The sequence below is a fragment of the Lampris incognitus genome, chromosome 13 (assembly GCF_029633865.1).
Source record: "Lampris incognitus isolate fLamInc1 chromosome 13, fLamInc1.hap2, whole genome shotgun sequence".
NCBI classification, from domain to species: domain Eukaryota; kingdom Metazoa; phylum Chordata; class Actinopteri; order Lampriformes; family Lampridae; genus Lampris; species Lampris incognitus.
In genome coordinates, this window is record NC_079223.1 from 44,302,145 (window position 1) to 44,319,320 (window position 17,176).

A 17,176-nucleotide genomic window follows, 5' to 3' on the forward strand; every position below is an offset into this window, starting at 1 on the left:
CAATATGTGTTCGTTGGGGGGGGGGGTGCATAGTGGGTTGGCGTTTAGCACTAGCCTCCCAGCAAGAGGGTCCTGGTTTTGATTTCAGCTCATCTATGTGGAGTTTGCATGGGTTTCTTCCAGTTCCTCTTGCCCCCCCCCCCCACACACACACACACAGTTCAAAGACGTGCATGTCTGGTGAAATGGGGTCTTAATTGTCCATTGGTAGCGTGGACCCTGTGATGGACTGGCGACCCTTCCGTCCAGTGCGTGTCGGGATCTACTCATATATTTTCGGAATGTGTGTGTGTGTGTGTGTGGCGTTAGTGTAGATAGCGGGACCGAAAACTAAAGCACTTATGATCCTAATTCTTTTTGGAGGTGGTAGGTATTGTCTCAGAGAGTAAGGGAGAAATCCCAGAAAATAAAAATTATGCATAAATGTGCAAAATATGCATTTTTCTAAAAATGGCTAAAAACCACTTTTCTCTGCATTTCAGGTGATTCTGAGCATCTTTGATTTTTTTTCACCTATATAACATTTTTTTTCTGGGACTTAGAAATGTTTTGGCAGTATGCAAAATACATGCATTTTTGCAAAAATGCACTTATGATCCTAATTTTTTTTTTGGAGGTGGTAGTTATTGTTCCAGAGAGGACCAGAAAAATAGCAGAAAATTAAAATATAATTATGCATAATTATGCAAAATATGCATTTTCTAAAAATGGCTAAAAACCACTTTTCTCGGCATTTCAGATGATTCTGAGCATTTGGGGGGGAGGGAGTTGGAGTGGGGGGGTTTAGGGGCAGGGGGGAGGCGGTTAGCTGGCAGGATGAAGAGGAGGGAGATTTAGACGGGTGGCTAACCAAACCGCTACATTGTAGCGGGGTTCTTCTAGTAGCCTCCATAGATTGGATTAGGCAGGTATCGACCACGGGTGGTCGATAGCCTTTATAAAGGGTCACGTGACCGGCGCCACCTCTGACGTCCCTCCTCGTCGGTGACGCAGAGCGGCGCCTTTGTTGTCATTCTAAACATGTCGGGTCTCCTCTCAGCCTGCCCGCTCGATGACAGGCGTGATAGTGGCCGCAAACTACGCGGAGACCACCTCGAAGAACCCGGACCCGGGGCTTCCGAGCTGCTCGCCCTGTGAACGTCTCACGTGTCTGCTTTCGGTGGGACGAACCGCGAGGAAATGGCAGAAGCCTAAGCTAGCGGCTTTGCTAGCTGACACCGCCGTGGAAAAAAGGTAGCTATTGTTTGCTTGTCGGCTGGCTAGCATGGTGAAGCTCGACTGGTTAGCATGGTGAAGCTAACGCTGGCTAGCATGGTGAAGCTCGGCTGGCTAGCATGGTGAAGCTCGGCTGGCTAGCATGGTGAAGCTCGGCTGGCTAGCATGGTGAAGCTAACGCTGACCGAGCTCGACGCGCTCACCTGACGATGATGAGTTTTAACCAGTCCCCCCCCCCCACCACCACACACACACACACACACACACACACATACACACACAAACACAAGGTTGATAATTAAAAAATGTCGTTCCCCATCGTTCGACTGACACTTCCAGCTAGGTCGCACATTTTGGCGAAGCTTTAGCTAATTCCAACCAAATCGCTGTTGTAGTCAGGTAGCTCTTGCAGACTTGGCCTCGGGCTCCTGCCGTAGTGAGGTAGAAGTGACCCAAGTCAAGGGCGGCCAAAGTCAGTATGTACGAATAAAGATGCAATTTGCAATGAAGTTGTATTTATGTTGCTTGCTAAACCGGAACCCTTCGCCGCGAGTCTGAGAATAGTGCAGTAAATCTGACAAGCCCTCACTCTGCCCCCCCCCCCCCGTCTTGGTTCAGATAAAGGCCTTGCGAGTAAGCATGCAAACCATCTTTGTAGTGGATTTTGGCTGCTTCCTCTTGTCAGGAAGCCACTTTCTTGCTCAAAGGGATTAACTCAACCTGTGGTCATTTTAATTCCCCGGGGCTTTAATTGGTGCCTGGGAACGTGATCAGAGTTCTGACAGTGAAACTTGGGAAGGACGAGATGATAATGTGCTAATACTAATCTACAACTTGGAACATTGTCAAAGCTATTGGGACATACAACTAGCTCAATTTGGTGGTTTGTCTGAAAATGTCAAATCACAGTGAGCTATTTTATAGTAGTGCTGTCCCTCATAAGACAGACAGTGCACCAAAGAGCCTGCCTCCTTTATCCATGTTGACACAGTCCCATGTGGTATTTAGTTTTGTTAGCATGTGACATCAGAGTTGGATTGGAAAGAACTGTCAATTCTGGTTGGGGTCCCAAGACCCCAATTTTCTCAGAGTAGTCCGTCACTAAAATATTTTAAAACTGAAATTAATTTGCATTTCCTTTCAATACAAAAGTATTGGTACAATGAAAAGACATAGGTTATGCATTGACTTTTCTGGGAGATTGTGGTGGTTGTAGTGCGGTCATGCTTGAGGTGAGCTGTTGAATTGGTGAGGCGCACTTGTATCACACCTCATCAGCTTGATTTTTGTTCAGACTTTGGTGCTACAAACTTTAGGGGGTTGCACATGTCCGAGTCAGCTGATATGTACTCTTGTGTTTTAAAAAAAAAGTTACCCTCAATTTGCATCTCATTAAGAGTCAGCTTTCAGTGCTAGATAGTGAAACCAGTGTCATGTCACACAACAGGGAATATGTGGGACATGTCACCTTCTGCATGTGGAACTGTGAATTGAAGTCTGTCACCTGCAGTTCAGCTTCAGTGCACTGTTTGAGTTGTCAAGGAAATGCAAGCCTTTTGACCCACACACTCATACTCTCCTCAGCTTAAATGCCACAATTTCTGGTATTCTTGTTTGTGTATGTGACTATCTATTATCATATTAAATTGTATATTCAATTCAATGTATTGTCATTAAAAACAATGTGCAGGCACATGTTAAAAATGAAATGAATATCCTCATAAACATAAATATTTTCATAAACCCAGCCTTTTTAAAAGTAGTTATGCCCAATACTAATGATATTTTATCTTCTCCTTTCAGGTGAGTTTTCCTTACACAATGACTTACCCTGGTGAGGGCAGTGAGCAGAGCCTTACCCTCTGTCCGTCCTTTTGGGCCAGTCCCCCCACCTCACCTTTTCCCTGAACTCCTTCCTTGCTGACCTCCCAAGATGGCCGACAGGAAGGAGCCACCATTCTACAATGATGAGAGCATGGGAGCCTTCCAATACAAGTTGCCGATCTATGAAACCATGGAGCTCTTCATAGAGACCCTGACAGGGACCTGCTTTGAGCTGCGTGTGTCACCCTTTGAGGCCGTGATCTCAGTCAAGGCGAAGATCCAGAGGCTGGAAGGTACAGGGACATTGGTTTTGGTACACATCAGATGCCCTGTCCAAATTGTGTGTGGCATCCCCTGCTGTGAACTGTTGTCTGTGTCAGCATTGTTGATGTTAAATTGTATGCAAAATTGCAAGTTATTTTTCCTTGATTTTAATAAGCAGACAGCTAGAAATTAGTAAATTGCGGGAAATTTTTTTATTTAACAATGTCTTACACAATCTGATGGTAAACTTAACATCACAGAAAATAATTAACACTAGAAATGTGTCATCCTTTGGACTTAACTGTTTCTCATAAAGTATGTTGAAATTGCTGTGAAGTATTTTAGAGCCATCAGTATACTTAATAAGATTTGAATAGACCAGAAAAATATGAATGGAAAATAAAGAAGGAAAGAAATAGCACTTGACCAGTGAGTAAGCTAAACTCCCACGTTTTTTTTTAAAGTTGGATTGTCACTGACCGTAAAATGCTGTCTTTTTCTTCCAAGCCTGTAAGAGTTGACCAGATTCAAGTCCGTAAGTTAAAGCTATGGATTTTCCAGGCTAGGAGGATGACAGCTTTAGGCTTGTCTGCTCTGGGACACTGCACATCAACAGCCCACCATCTTTTATCCTGCCATTTGGTTTTACCATTTATTGGGCATTAAGGACCATTTATCTTCCCGAGATGAGCATTTATTATAAAGTTTTCAAATGGCGACATCAGTACAGCTGCGGATGAGCTTATTCTGGGTGGTGTGGGAGTGTGCTCAGCAGTGATGGAGTGCTCGGGGAGGATTTGGTTGAAGAGTCAAGTTATACCCTGTAAAGTGATTGCTTGTGTAAAACTGATGTATGTATGTATGTATGTATGTATGTATGTATGTATGTATGTATGTATGTATGTATGTATGTACGGTGCATCCGGAAAGTATTCACACCCCTCCACTTTCCCCACATTTCGTTATGTTACAGCCTTATTCCAAAATTGATTAAATTCATTTTTTTTCTCATCAATCTACACACAATACCCCATAATGACAAAGTGAAAAAGGTTTTGTAGAATTTTTTGCAAATTTATTAAAAATAAAAAACTGAAATATTGCATGTACATAAGTATTCACACCCTTTGCTATGACACTCATAATTGAGCTCAGGTTCATCCTGTTTCCACTGATCATCCTTGAGATGTTTCTACATCTTGATTGGAGTCCACCTGTAGTACATTCAATTGATTGGACATGATTTGGAAAGGCACACACCTGTCTATATAAGGTCCCACTGTTGACAGTGCATGTCAGAGCAGAAACCAAGCCATGAAGTCAAAGGAATTGTCTGTGGACCTCCGAGACAGGATTGTATCGAGGCATAGATCCTGGGAAGGGTACAAAAAAATGTCTACAGCTTTGACAGTCTCGAAGAGCACAGTGGTTTCCATCATTCGTAAATGGAAGAAGTTTGGATCCACCAGGACTCTTCCTAGTGCTGGCCACCCAGCCAAACTGAGCAATCGGGGGAGAAGGGCCTTGGTCAGGGAGGTGACCAAGAACCCGATGGTCACTGACAGAGCTCCAGCGTTCCTCCGTGGAGATGGGAGAACCTTCCAGAAGGACAACCATCTCTGCAGCACTCCACCAATCAGGCCTTTATGGTAGAGTGGCCAGACGGAAGCCTCTGCTCAGTAAAAGGCACATGACAGCCCGCTTGGAGTTTGCCAGAAAGCACCTAAAGGACTCTCAGACCATGAGAAACAAGATTCTCTGGTCTGATGAAACCAAGATTGAACTCTTTGGCCCTGAATGCCAAACGTCACGTCTGGAGGAAACCAGGCACCTCTCATCACCTTGCTAATACCATCCCTACAGTGAAGCATGGTGGTGGCAGCATCATGCTGTGGGGATGTTTTTCAGCGGCAGGAACTGGGAGACTAGTCAGGATCGAGGGAAAGATTAATGGAGCAAAGTACAGAGAGATCCTTGATGAAAACCTGCTCCAGAGCGCTCAGAACGTGAGACTGGGGCGAAGGTTTACCTTTCAACACGACAACGACCCTAAGCACAGGCCAGACAACGAAGGAGTGGCTTTGGGACAAGTCTATGAATGTCCTTGAGTGGCCCAGCCAGAGCCCAGACTTGAACCCCATTGAACATCTCTGGAAAGACCTGAAAATAGCTGTGCAGCAACGCTCCCCATCTAACCTTACAGAGCTCGAGAGGATCTGCAGAGAAGAATGGGAGAAATACCCCAAATATAGGTGTGCCAAGCTTGTAGCTTCATACCCAAGAAGACTTGAGGCTGTAATCGCTGCCAAGGGTGCCTCAACCAAGTACTGAGTAAAGGGGGTGAATACTTATGTACATGCAGTATTTCAGTTTTTTATTTTTAATAAATTTGCAAAAATTTCTACAAAACCTTTTTCGCTTTGTCATTATGGGGTATTGATGATTAATCCATTTTGGAATAAGGCTGTAACATAACAAAATGTGGGTAAAGTGAAGGGGTGTGAATACTTTCCGGATGCACTGTATGTATGTGTGTATGAGACCAAATATGCATTTCGTCTGCCCAAGACAATACCCCTTCACTCTGTTTGGCAGTGTAATTTTTCAGGATGGTTACTTTGGTTGCATTGCTAAATGGAAGTACTCTGCTGTTACTACTACACCTTTACTGTATGTGCTGCTGATATGTTATGACTGAGACAAAAGCTTTCCCTTTTTATTGGTTGATAAGATGTAATCTAAATAGACTGGTATGGCCAAAGGCTATATTCAAATTGAACGTGTTAAAATTGAGAATTTGAGTGGCCTGCACACTTGGTGAAGGCTTGCCTCATCTAATATATGTTCTGGTGCTGAGCTCATTGACAGACATAGCTTTGTTCATGACTTTATTTTTCTTTTCTTTTTTTGTACTTCCTCTGAGGTTGTGTTGAGGTTTCTGGAAAAGGGCAGGATGTTCACAATGGTCTTTATTGCCTGCCGTTTTCCATCCCTGCCAGAATTGCCTCTCCGTGCCCACTAAGAGTGTGTAAAGTCGGATGTGTGTCAGGCAGGCCTGCATGATGGGGCATGCCGCTCCATAACAGAGGGGCTGCTGCCCACTCACAAATATTGGCCTGCCTCCAGGATAGGGTCAGCGAGTTCACCCTCTGTGGGCACAGAAAGCTGCTGTATTAGACTTGGGTGCCGTCTCATTCCAAGGACTTGCCCTATAACGCCTTTGCTGTTGATGCTAACAACTGTCTTGAGTATTGACTAAAGGTGGAATTGCAAATAGGCTTGTAGGTCTTCCTTCATATGCTGTGATGGTAAGTAGGAAGTGATGAGGGACCTCAGAGATATTTAGGTCATTACTACCTTCCATGCTTGACATTTGAAGTTCTGTGGTCAAGTCTTGTATAACAGGAAGACAGGTGACACTATGGTGACATTGCAGCAATTATGATTTGCTCAGTTTTGATTGTGGTAAGACATTCTATGGCTGGCTTTCTTTCAGCAAGCACTAAAGTTTCTTTGCCTTTAGGGGGCAGACATGAGCTATTCCGTTTGTGTCATGGAGATGCCTCTGCCGGCGGGTGTTTCTGCCTGCCTACCTTTCTGATTAGTAGAAATTGGCTGTAAAGAGATATGTAAAGAGTTCTATGTCTCAAACTTGTTTCTTTTTTTTTTTTGCTCATCCCCTCTCTTCTCTCTACAGGTATCCCTGTTGCCCAGCAACACCTGATCTGGAACAATTTGGAGCTTGATGATGAGTACTGCCTGCATGACTATGGGTAAACCTTTCCCTCCTGGCCTTTTCTTGTTTATTTTGTTCCTTCAGTTTCCCACAAAGTCAAGAGAAACACAACAACAATCATGAGCGACTCATGTGCGCACATTGTCCGTACATATGGAATTGATTTGCATCTGCGCTTATAAATTGATTTCCACTGCAGTGAATCCAGCGTGGTGTTAGTGAGCCAGAGCTTTGGAACTGGATGAAACCATTGACACTGGCCATATTTATAGAGCGCCGCCCCACTCGCAACTTGTCATGTTATTAGATGCAGACTTGCCCCTTCAGTGCTCTGGCTGCTGTAGATGGTGGTATTCTTTTATAAGCGCTTGGCACTTAATTGTCCACATGAATGTCCCTTGGTGAAATTCTGAGGAGTTTGCCTATCAGACAGCAACACACTTTTTGAAAAATTTCAAAGCAGCGGTGTGCAGCGGGCAGAGGAACATTTGCATGCATGAAACAAATGTTCCAAAGGAATTCCCGGTCGTGTGCACAAGTTCATCTGGAAATTATCCCAACCCCCGGAAATGCTACCATTGTAGATCACAAGTTCTCCCCCTGGCTTCGAGTTAACGCACTACACCCTAGCTGTAAATATGTTGCCTCCAATTAACCCCCCCTTTTTTTTTTTTGATCTGGGAACACTGCAAAGAAAGGGGCTATGGAGGAAGTGTGTGATTGTTTTGCATTGATCAGCTGTTTGTGTTTGCAGCATTGCAGAGGGCTGCACTTTAAAACTTATCTTGGCTATGAGAGGAGGCCCCATCAACACCAGGAGAGGTAAGGGTAAGCCAAAAGCACTACACTATGGTACATCCACACGGCAACGTCCTGTTTCTTACCCTAGCCTAAAAGAGGGCCTCATGCTTTGCCATCTCACTCATCATTTCCTTGCATTTACCACGGATTCTCTTTCCTTTCCTTGGCAGTGACCATGGAGAACCCTGTAAAGGAGGTGGCTGACTTGATGGAGGGCACTAGAGAAGAGTGCATTGAGAAAGCTCTGGCCAACAAGCAGGTCACTTTCCTGGTGTACCGTGAGGACGACCAGCTCAACTTCTTCCGGGTGGTGGACAGAGGAGATGGCACTCTGAGCCCTCTCTCTGAGTCTCTGAGGTGAGCACGCGGTCATGTTATCTAGCTTTATTTATTTCATTATTTTATTGGCACATTGGTTTTTGTAAGTCAGACCTCGGTGAAAGCCACTGTAGGATCATCTTTGGGTGTGGAACAGTGTCTTTTCTTGAGGGGGATTTGATGACAGGATTTAGATCACAGGCCCTAAGTGTGCACCTATGTAATGGTTCCCCCAGTGGTGGTTCTGTATACAACGTGTACACGGAGGAAGAGGTTGGGGAAAGCTCTACAGCTGCACAGCAGAACCTGGAGAACTCCATCACCATGAACAAAATGAAGCTGCTAAAAGCCAAGATGGAGGACATGAACCTCAACAAGAAGGTCAGAAAAGCCACCAAGGACTATTGACATTGATTTGATGTCTTGAGTCTTAAATCATAACAGCTTTGAAGAAGGCTATAACATCTTTTCACACATGCCATGCTTTTTATTTATTGAGTTTTTCTTTTTTGGATAGGTGTGTGTGTAGTATGTGTGTGACATAACCCAGCGACATGCCTTTCTCTTGCCTCCAGCCCAAGAAATCGGCCAAGTTGAAGCCGAGGCCCCCTGTCAGCCCCCACCCCTGTAGCAGTTCTCTAGGGCCTGCCAGTGCACGACACCACCACCGCCTCTTCCGTGTGTTGCCCCAGATTAACCATCCTTGGCACGAAAACGCACATCTACCTCCGATCAGAGACTGTAGGACAGCAGCCCCTTCTGCCGCTGACGCCCCCGCTCACCTGTCTGTCACCCAAAAAGCCCCTCCCTCTTTCTCCACTTCATCCGGTTATATGCTTCAGGAGGAGGAGCCATGCGAAACATGCCCCCCCTTCACCAAAATTCGACCCCCTCCCAAAGTGTCCCGGCTGGATGTCGGCAGGACCCAGCTGATTAGGAATTGTGTGTACCCACAGCTGCCCCCTCTGCCCACCATGGGACACTCTGAGTGCGCTTATGAGGCCCCTGAGCCTGTGGAGGAGGCAGTGAGCCTGGCCTTGTTGGAGGAAGTGCCTGGCCGAGTGCAGCCAACGCAGACAGGAGCTCTGTTTGGTGATCCGGTGTCAGACCCTCTAAATCTGACCATGTCTACCCAGCCAGAGGGAGACCTGCAGACCCTAGAGGTTAATGGTCAGCTCCATCTACCCCCCACCTCTTCCCCTCTCAGTACCTGGACACTAGAGACTGCTGATGGGCTAACCAGCAGAGCTGATAGGCCCCACCTTGGCAGCATGTTACATGTCAGCCCTCCCTCGCCATTGCCCCCATCCACCTCGCCATCTCCTGTGAACAGGCAGCTGCCCCAGCCCTTTGAGTTCACTGGCTCCTCCCTACCGCCCAACACACAAGCACAACCCTCAACACTGTCTAAGACAGTCAATATATTTTCTAACCCCCCGTCCACCTCACTAGTCGCCCCGTCTCGCCAGCAGTATGTCAAGGTTGGCTCCCCTGGTAAGAGACCAGAGATGATCTCCAAGAGCGAGGCAAGGGGCATCACGAAGATGGCCAACCAGGCCTATAAGGAGCCACTGGGATCCTTCAGCAACTCGGAGCTCCTGGCCTCTCTCTCAGACAGCACTGCAGACAGCCGCATCAGGGAAGGGCTCGGGCAGAGCCTGGGTCTTGCACAGGTGCTGCCCATTGTCAGTGCCTCAGGACAGGGCACCCTGGGTCCCAAGCCCCCTTCCATCCCAACCAGTATACAGCTTCTCCAGGAAGACCTCATAAGACAGATGTCCCCATCACGCAGAGTAACCGCCTCTTACATGGTGAGGATTGTGTTCACTAATCTGTGATTCTCAGATAATATAATATAAACGGATCAGTGCAACTGATTTCTCTCATTTTCTCTTGTGCTTTTCTCAAAATGTGTATTTATGTAGTTACAAGCATTGAGTTGCACGTTAGGGGAGTGAGTCATTAGCACTGTCACCTCGCAAGAAAGCGGTTCTGGGTTTGAGTCCAGGTTCAGGGTCTTCCTGCATGGAGTTTACATGTTTTCCCTGTATTTGCATGGGTTTCCTCCTTGTATTCCGGGGTTCCTCCCAAATCCAAAGACAGGTTAGGTATCAGCTATTCCTGTCATTGCCTTTAACCAAGGCATTGGCCTCTGAAATTGGGATTTGTCCCCAGGTGCTGCACTGTGGCTGCCCACTGCTCCGAAGAAGCTAAGATGAGTTAAATGCAAAGAGGAGTATTCCTACTGGGATTAATAAAGTGCAGTTTAACACACACGGGCTCCTATGCTGCATAGTACATCACTCCTGCTTGCTTTAATTTAGAGAGATAAAATGGATAACATGGCCCTCTAATGCCTCGGGTATTTGTACTTGTTCAGTTTTAGATAAGGAGTTATGGAAATAACAGCAGTGGTACTTTTTGTGTAGTGCTTTAAAATAGTTGTCAATTGCTGTGTTCTGATGGGGTTTCATGTTGCCTTTGATTTGCTAGACCTCCAACAGTCTTGGATTCGCTTATGGACCCTCCACTTCAATCAGGAGACTAGGTAAGAGGCTTCAAATTGCCTGACAATACACACACTCTCACTCTCACACACACGCTCACTCTCTTTTGCTTGCTGGTAGTCCATCGAGTCCAATGATGATATCCCTCCTCGTCAACGGTATGTTCTTTGATGGCTGTAGAGTCTAATTCTTTTTTTCTTTTGGATCCCCCCCCCCCCATTTCTGCCAATTGTACCTGGCCAATTACCCCACTCTTCCGAGCCGTCCCAGTCACTGCTCCACCCCCTCTGCCGATCCAGGGAGGGCTGCAAACTACCACATGCCTCCTCTGGTACATGAGGAGTCGCCAGCCGCTTCTTTTCACCTGACAGTGAGGAGTTTCTCCAGGGAGACGTAGCGTGTGGGAGGATCACACTACCCCCCCCCCCCAACAGGCACCCCAACCGACCAGAGGAGGCACTAGTGCAGCGACCAGGACACATACCCACATCTGGCTTCCCACCCGCAGACACGGCCAATTGTGTCTGTAGGGACGCCCGACCAAGCCAGAGGTAACACGGGGATTTGAACCGGCGATCCCCGTGTTGGTAGGCAACGGAATCGACCGCCACCCCATCCGGACGCCCTAGAGTCCAATTCTTGATCCACAAGTTTTATTGCACGTTGGGCATATGAAGTCTGAGTTATTGGGGGCAGACATGGTTGTTTCTGTTGTTCCATTTCCTATATAGTTCTATACCTCTGTGGCAGATTTCCTGCAGCTGGAACGGTTGATGGCAGCTTGCTCCAGTCTCAGGGGATCGGTACAGCACTTCGTCAGCGACGTTTTTAGCTGGTCTTTCTATCACTTCTTCTGACCACCTGTGGACTGGCGGCCTAGATAAAGCTGTCCATACATGACTTGACGTGGCAGGCATTCTTGAAGCACCCTGAGGACAGTTGGTGTTTAGTGACCATGGCTCCTATACTCTTGCAGTTTGTCGTAGCAAGAATCTCAGCATGAGGAACATGGTCACGCTATGTGATCCCTATGATTCGCTGCAGACACCTTATGTGGAACCGCCCCAGCAAACTTAGGTGGCTTCTGTATTTGACCCAGGCTTCACAGCTGTATAGGAGAGTTGTGATGCAAACAGCTTTGTAAATGGCAGTTTTGGTGTGGAGGTGTTTGTTTTGGACCTGTCATGAGACGGGTTAGTTTTACCCTACTGATGATGTGTTGTTGCAATAGTAATCCTGCTCAGTACGAGAGGAACCGCAGGTTCAGACATTTGGTATGTCCGCTTGGCTGAGGAGCCAATGGTGTGAGGCTACCATCTGTGGGATTATGAATGAACGCCTCTAAGTCAGACCCCCCCCCCCAGACACGGCGATACCATGGTGCCACGGCCTTCAGTTGGACCGGGATAGCTGGCTTCGGTCGGTGAGCAGGGCCATTCGTGACGGGTTGGGGTGCGGCCGGATGGTGGTCTCCCCTCGCTCGACTCGCAACGCATGTTTGAGGAGAACCGGGTCACCTGTAGATGACCCGATTCACACACGCACCCACACACTCCATACATACATGTATATGTTTAAAGGACCTCAGAAATAACAGACTCCTTGTTGCATTGAGGCAGCTAAAGTCAAAGCCTGCAAAGTTGCTATCTCTGTGAACTGTGGTGTTCACAGGGAAAGACGTGCGGCCCCGGGTTAGCAGTGCCAGAATACACGCACTTCACCGAAAGCCCCAATGTAGGACAGCCAAAGGGTGAAAACACATGCACGCTGAAGCCGTTATGTGTAACCATCATTTCATGTTGCAGTTAAGCCCTTCAGCAAACCACCACACATGTTTTAACATTTTGCCATGCAACAACGGCAGAAGCAGCCTAAGCAACAAAAGGTATTGGGCCAACACACGCACATACATGTGTTTCTCTCATTGATATGCTTGTGCCGTCCTCCAGGGGTATGGATAAAGTCGTTTTCCTCTCTATTTACCACTATGTTGCTACTGCGTGTTCACACATCTGCCACCTATACAAATAGTGTCACACCCAGGTTAAGATTTTTTTCCCCTCAGTTCCCTTGAGCTTCCCTTGAAGGTCACCTGATAGAGGAACAGCAAGACCTTGGTGTGGACGGTGTTTTTGATAAAAACACACGGTCGGTTATCCCATGTTGACTCCTGCAAAGTGGAACAAAAGGGGTGTTTTTTTTTTTCTCTCTGTTTGCAGGCACTCCGACATACCACCTACCTCCCGTCAAGGCTCCTACAGGCAGCAAGAAGAAGACCTCCAAGCACTGCTTCCTCTGTGACAAGAAAACTGGCCTTGCCACCAGCTATGAGTGCAGGTACAGCCGGTCTGTCTCTCCGTCTCATATCTTTGGAAGTCATCTTAGTGTATCATTTTGCCTCTGTCTGGTTGTGGTGCCACATGTTATTAATATTGTCAGAGCTGTAAACCCCCCCCCAAAAAACTCCCACCCTGCTGCAGGCACCCTCACTGAAGCCTGATGTAACAGGGTGCAACCACAACATAACTTTAATCTCCTAAAAATGGGTCATTTGACTTAATCTGCTATTTTCATTGTAATTTGGGAGCAGCTTAGTGAAACAGCAGAGGGTGAACCGCCAACTGTGATCCAATAGTTTTTTGTATTTCTCGGTATCATGTCAGAAATTTAAAAAGTTTGGGATTATACGGCACGTGGAGTCATTTTGAGCTGAGCTATTTTACTCCCATCAGTCTTTAATGGGTGTAGATGGAAGTGGGTGTGCATGGCATCTGTGTAAATGGAAGTGGGCGTGCATGGAGTCTTATACTCTGCTCAAAACTTGCCAGGGAAAGAAAGGAGATACAGTGGAGAAAATCATTTCACTCTAACTATACTGTAAGTCTACAGAACAACCTGATAATGGTGTGGAGAATCTTGTGCCCCCACAGGGGTCCAAAGCGTATCTCGCATCAAGTCAAAATGTTCTAGTTTGTGGGCATCCAGATGGCGTGGCGGTCTATTCTGCTGCCTACCAACACGGGGATCGCCAGTTCAAATCCCAACGTTACCTCCGGCTTGGTCGGGTGTTCCTACAGACACAGTTGGCCATGTCTGTAGGTGGGAAGCTGGATGTGGGTATTTGTCCTGGTCACTGCACTAGCGCCTCCTTTGGTTGGTTTGGCGGGGAGGGGGGGGGGATAGCGTGATCCTCCCACGCGCTACGTCCCCCAGGTGAAACTCCTCACTGTCAGGTGAAAAGAAGTGGCTGGCGACTCCACATGTATGGGAGGAGGCATGTGGTAGTCTGCAGCCCTCCCCGGATCGGCAGAGGGGGTGGAGCAGCGACCGGGACGACTCGGAAGATGAGTAATTGGCCAATTGGCAAGAAAAAGGGGGAATACTTTAAAAAAAACTTTCTGGTTTGCCCGCTGGGAGGGCTCAAAAAGGGTTTTAAAGAAAATAAATCCAACGCAATCTGGGAGATTGTTTCCAGTAGATCTGAGGTCCCACTCCTTAATGATTGCCGCCGTTTGATCCTTTCACCCAAAGGAATTGAATCAAGTGCAACTGGACTTGGTTATATATCCGTGAAGTTGCACTTGATTCAATTCCTTTGGATAACTATGACCTGGATGAATGACAACATTAACAGACATTTATCCTGTCACATGCTCATATTCCTGTTGTGCAAATGTTCCAGGTGTGGCAACAATTTCTGCGCCACCCACCGCTATGCGGAGACCCACGACTGCACGTATGACTACAAGAGCACCGGACGTCGATTCCTGCAGGAGACCAACCCCATCGTCAGTGTTCCGAAGCTGCCCAAGATCTAGCGCACACATCCTCACTTCCGAAACCGGGAGATGGAGGTATGAGGGCAGGAACGCCACCTGGGATTGTGGCTGAAACAGCGAGCTACATAATAGATGGATTCTAATCACCACTGTGTGCTTTTATTACCACATATTATCTGGAAAATCAGCGAATATTCAAAAAAAGCCAAGTATGAACAATTGAAAGGGTGCAGGCCTTGTAACTACAACCACCGGACAGCAGAGGGGTGGGGTAATTAAGGTGTGTACACTTTTCCTTGGTACCTTGATCTTTTCCCAGAGCAAAAAAAAAAAAAAACTAGACAAAACAATGTGTGCATGTGAATAGGTAGTTTTTTGAAGAAAATTGTTCATTGCACGTTCAAACTCTTATCTATATTTAGATTTGTTTGTGAGACTGGGTTTTTGTTTGTGTGCGTTTTTGTTTTGTTTTGTTTTTTGAAACGGGACTGCAGATCCAACCTTTTAATACGACAAGTCTTTCAGAGATGCACTTTAGATCGATCATATTTATACAGCCGTTTTTGACCTTCCTCGCTGGAGTGGAGGGATCATGGGTTTTCTGTGTTTGTCCATGATGAGACGTTCATGTAGTGTGTCATGAAGATTTTTTTTGTACTCCTTCTCCTCTTCCTGTTCCTTTTATTTTTTTTCTGATATGGGCACATGTATAGCGGCCTCACGGTAGTAGACATTTTAAGAGTACAGCGCCCCCACTTATTAGTGAGGAAACGCTCGAAACGGATTTTCTTTCATTCAGGGTCTGTTTCTAAATGGCAGGTGTGCAACTTCCTGTTGGCGTGATACGTATCAAATAAACGGTTCTCTGATGAGGTGGTGTTTATGATGTGTCTACAGTAAGAAGGTTGCCATAAAACTTTTGTAATCTTTTTTTTAATTGCGCAATTGCAGAAGCTTTTAAGTGCTGTTAATGACATCTATGGTGGTTTTATCTAATAAACTTTATCTTTCAATTGACTGTCACTGACTCACATCGGACTGATTTGTAGGGGTGTAAGAAAATATCGCGACACTCGAGTGTCGCGATATTTTGTGATACTCTCATCGATTCTCAAAACCGCTATATCGATTTTTAATTGCTTACATGTAAAGGTTCGTGACAAACGTTTTGTGTTGTGTGTAACCCCATGACCGCTAGATGGCAGTGTTATACTCTTATCTTCAGCCATTTGACTCTTCCACTCCAACACAGCAACGTAAACGGTAGGGGCTAGTTCCCATCGATGCAGAGAACGGAAATGGAGTAGAGAACGGTCAACTGAGCATGCGCGAAATGCCTCTACCGTGTGTCCACACGCCCCGCGTAGCATCCAGACGCTGGGATTCTAGGAAGACCCGCCCCTACTCTGCGTCTGATTAGCTAACTTTAACCCTAACCCCGCCCTAACCCTCACCTTAACCTACCCAAACAACGGAGGCAACGAGTACTTGCGCATGCTCAGTTGACCGTTCTCTCCATCGATGGGAACTAGACAGGAAGTAGCACAAGCACAAACAACACAGGCCTATGAAACCGCAATATATGGCGATATAGTGAATCGCAACCCCTGTATCGTGGTACGTATCGTATCGCCAGATTCTCACCAATACACAGCCCTACTGATTTGATGGGACTTGACCTTTGTGGAAATCCAATGTATTTTTCGGTGCAATGGGAACACGCTGAGCTTTGTTTATAGGGAGGAGAAAACCTGGAGTTTGTGTGAGCTGTTCCCTTGTTTCAGTCAAGCGGAGCTGACTGGTTCATTTCATATGGAGTAACCCGTTTTCCTACACCTGTAGTTCCCTCGAAGCAAAGCTGGGATGATGTTGAGTGGTAATCCAGCTTCTAATTAAAAACAAGGGGAAGACAATGAAGCACCGCATGTTGCATATTTTTGTCTTCCCTCATTCGGTGTATGTGTGTGTGTGTGTGATGGATAATCTTATCAGAATCAGAAATACAGCCCCAAGACTAAATTGGATCCTATTCCAGACACTCATGCTCTGTTAAAGAATAACAAATAAGATAAGAAAATAGAAATAAGAAAAATAGAAATAGAAGATAACATCAGAAATAGAAATAAGAATAAAATATGTGAACATATGTGCACCATGCTCCAGCATGTAACACCCTATCTATACTGTATTACTGCAGCATGAAATAATCGGCACAAACAAACACCCGACAGGGTAAAATAAGTCGAAGGGCCAGTCTAATGACTTTTGACTCAAGAGTGTCTGACACTCGAAGGGAGGAGTTGTAAAGTTTGATGGCCACAGTTAGGAATGACCTCCTGTGGCACTCTGTAGTGCATTTCAGCAGAATGAGTCTATCACTAAAAGTGGTGACAGGCATGGGTGCAAGTCCGTGAATATTGGGATGGCATCCAGCGCTTTTACCTATGCCCCTGTCTGTAGGGTTAGTGGTTGTGTCAGGAAGGGCATCCGACGTAAAATTTTGCCAAATCATTATGCAGATTGACAAGACCGCCATCGGTGCTGTGCCCTCACAGGGTACTGATGGAAACTATCAAATCCACTGTGGCGACCCCTGGGAAATGGGGAACAAGCCGAAAGAAGAAGAGAGTCTATCACTAAAAGTACTCCTGTGCCCGACCAGCACGTCATGGAGTAGGTGGGAGACATTGTCCATGATGGCACGTAACTTCATCAGCATCCTCCTCTCAGGA

General features: G+C 46.4%; 1 protein-coding gene across 3 annotated transcripts; it reads left to right on the plus strand.

Moving 5' to 3' along the window:
- The first annotated feature begins 1,017 nt into the window (after positions 1-1,017).
- On the plus strand, positions 1,018-15,456 carry zfand4 (zinc finger, AN1-type domain 4). 3 transcript variants are annotated; one of them, XM_056292415.1, is made up of 10 exons: positions 1,018-1,233; positions 3,019-3,332; positions 7,001-7,076; positions 7,794-7,867; positions 8,011-8,197; positions 8,395-8,539; positions 8,734-9,969; positions 10,652-10,706; positions 12,885-13,002; positions 14,348-15,456. In XM_056292415.1, exons 2-10 carry the CDS (start codon positions 3,149-3,151, stop codon positions 14,481-14,483), a joined length of 2,211 nt encoding a protein of 736 aa, XP_056148390.1. In that variant the 5' UTR covers positions 1,018-1,233; positions 3,019-3,148; the 3' UTR covers positions 14,484-15,456. The 3 variants fall into 3 exon arrangements, with proteins under 3 accessions (XP_056148390.1, XP_056148392.1, XP_056148391.1); XM_056292417.1 differs by having other exon boundaries at positions 7,794-7,861; XM_056292416.1 differs by having other exon boundaries at positions 3,149-3,332.
- The last annotated feature ends 1,720 nt before the right edge of the window (positions 15,457-17,176 follow it).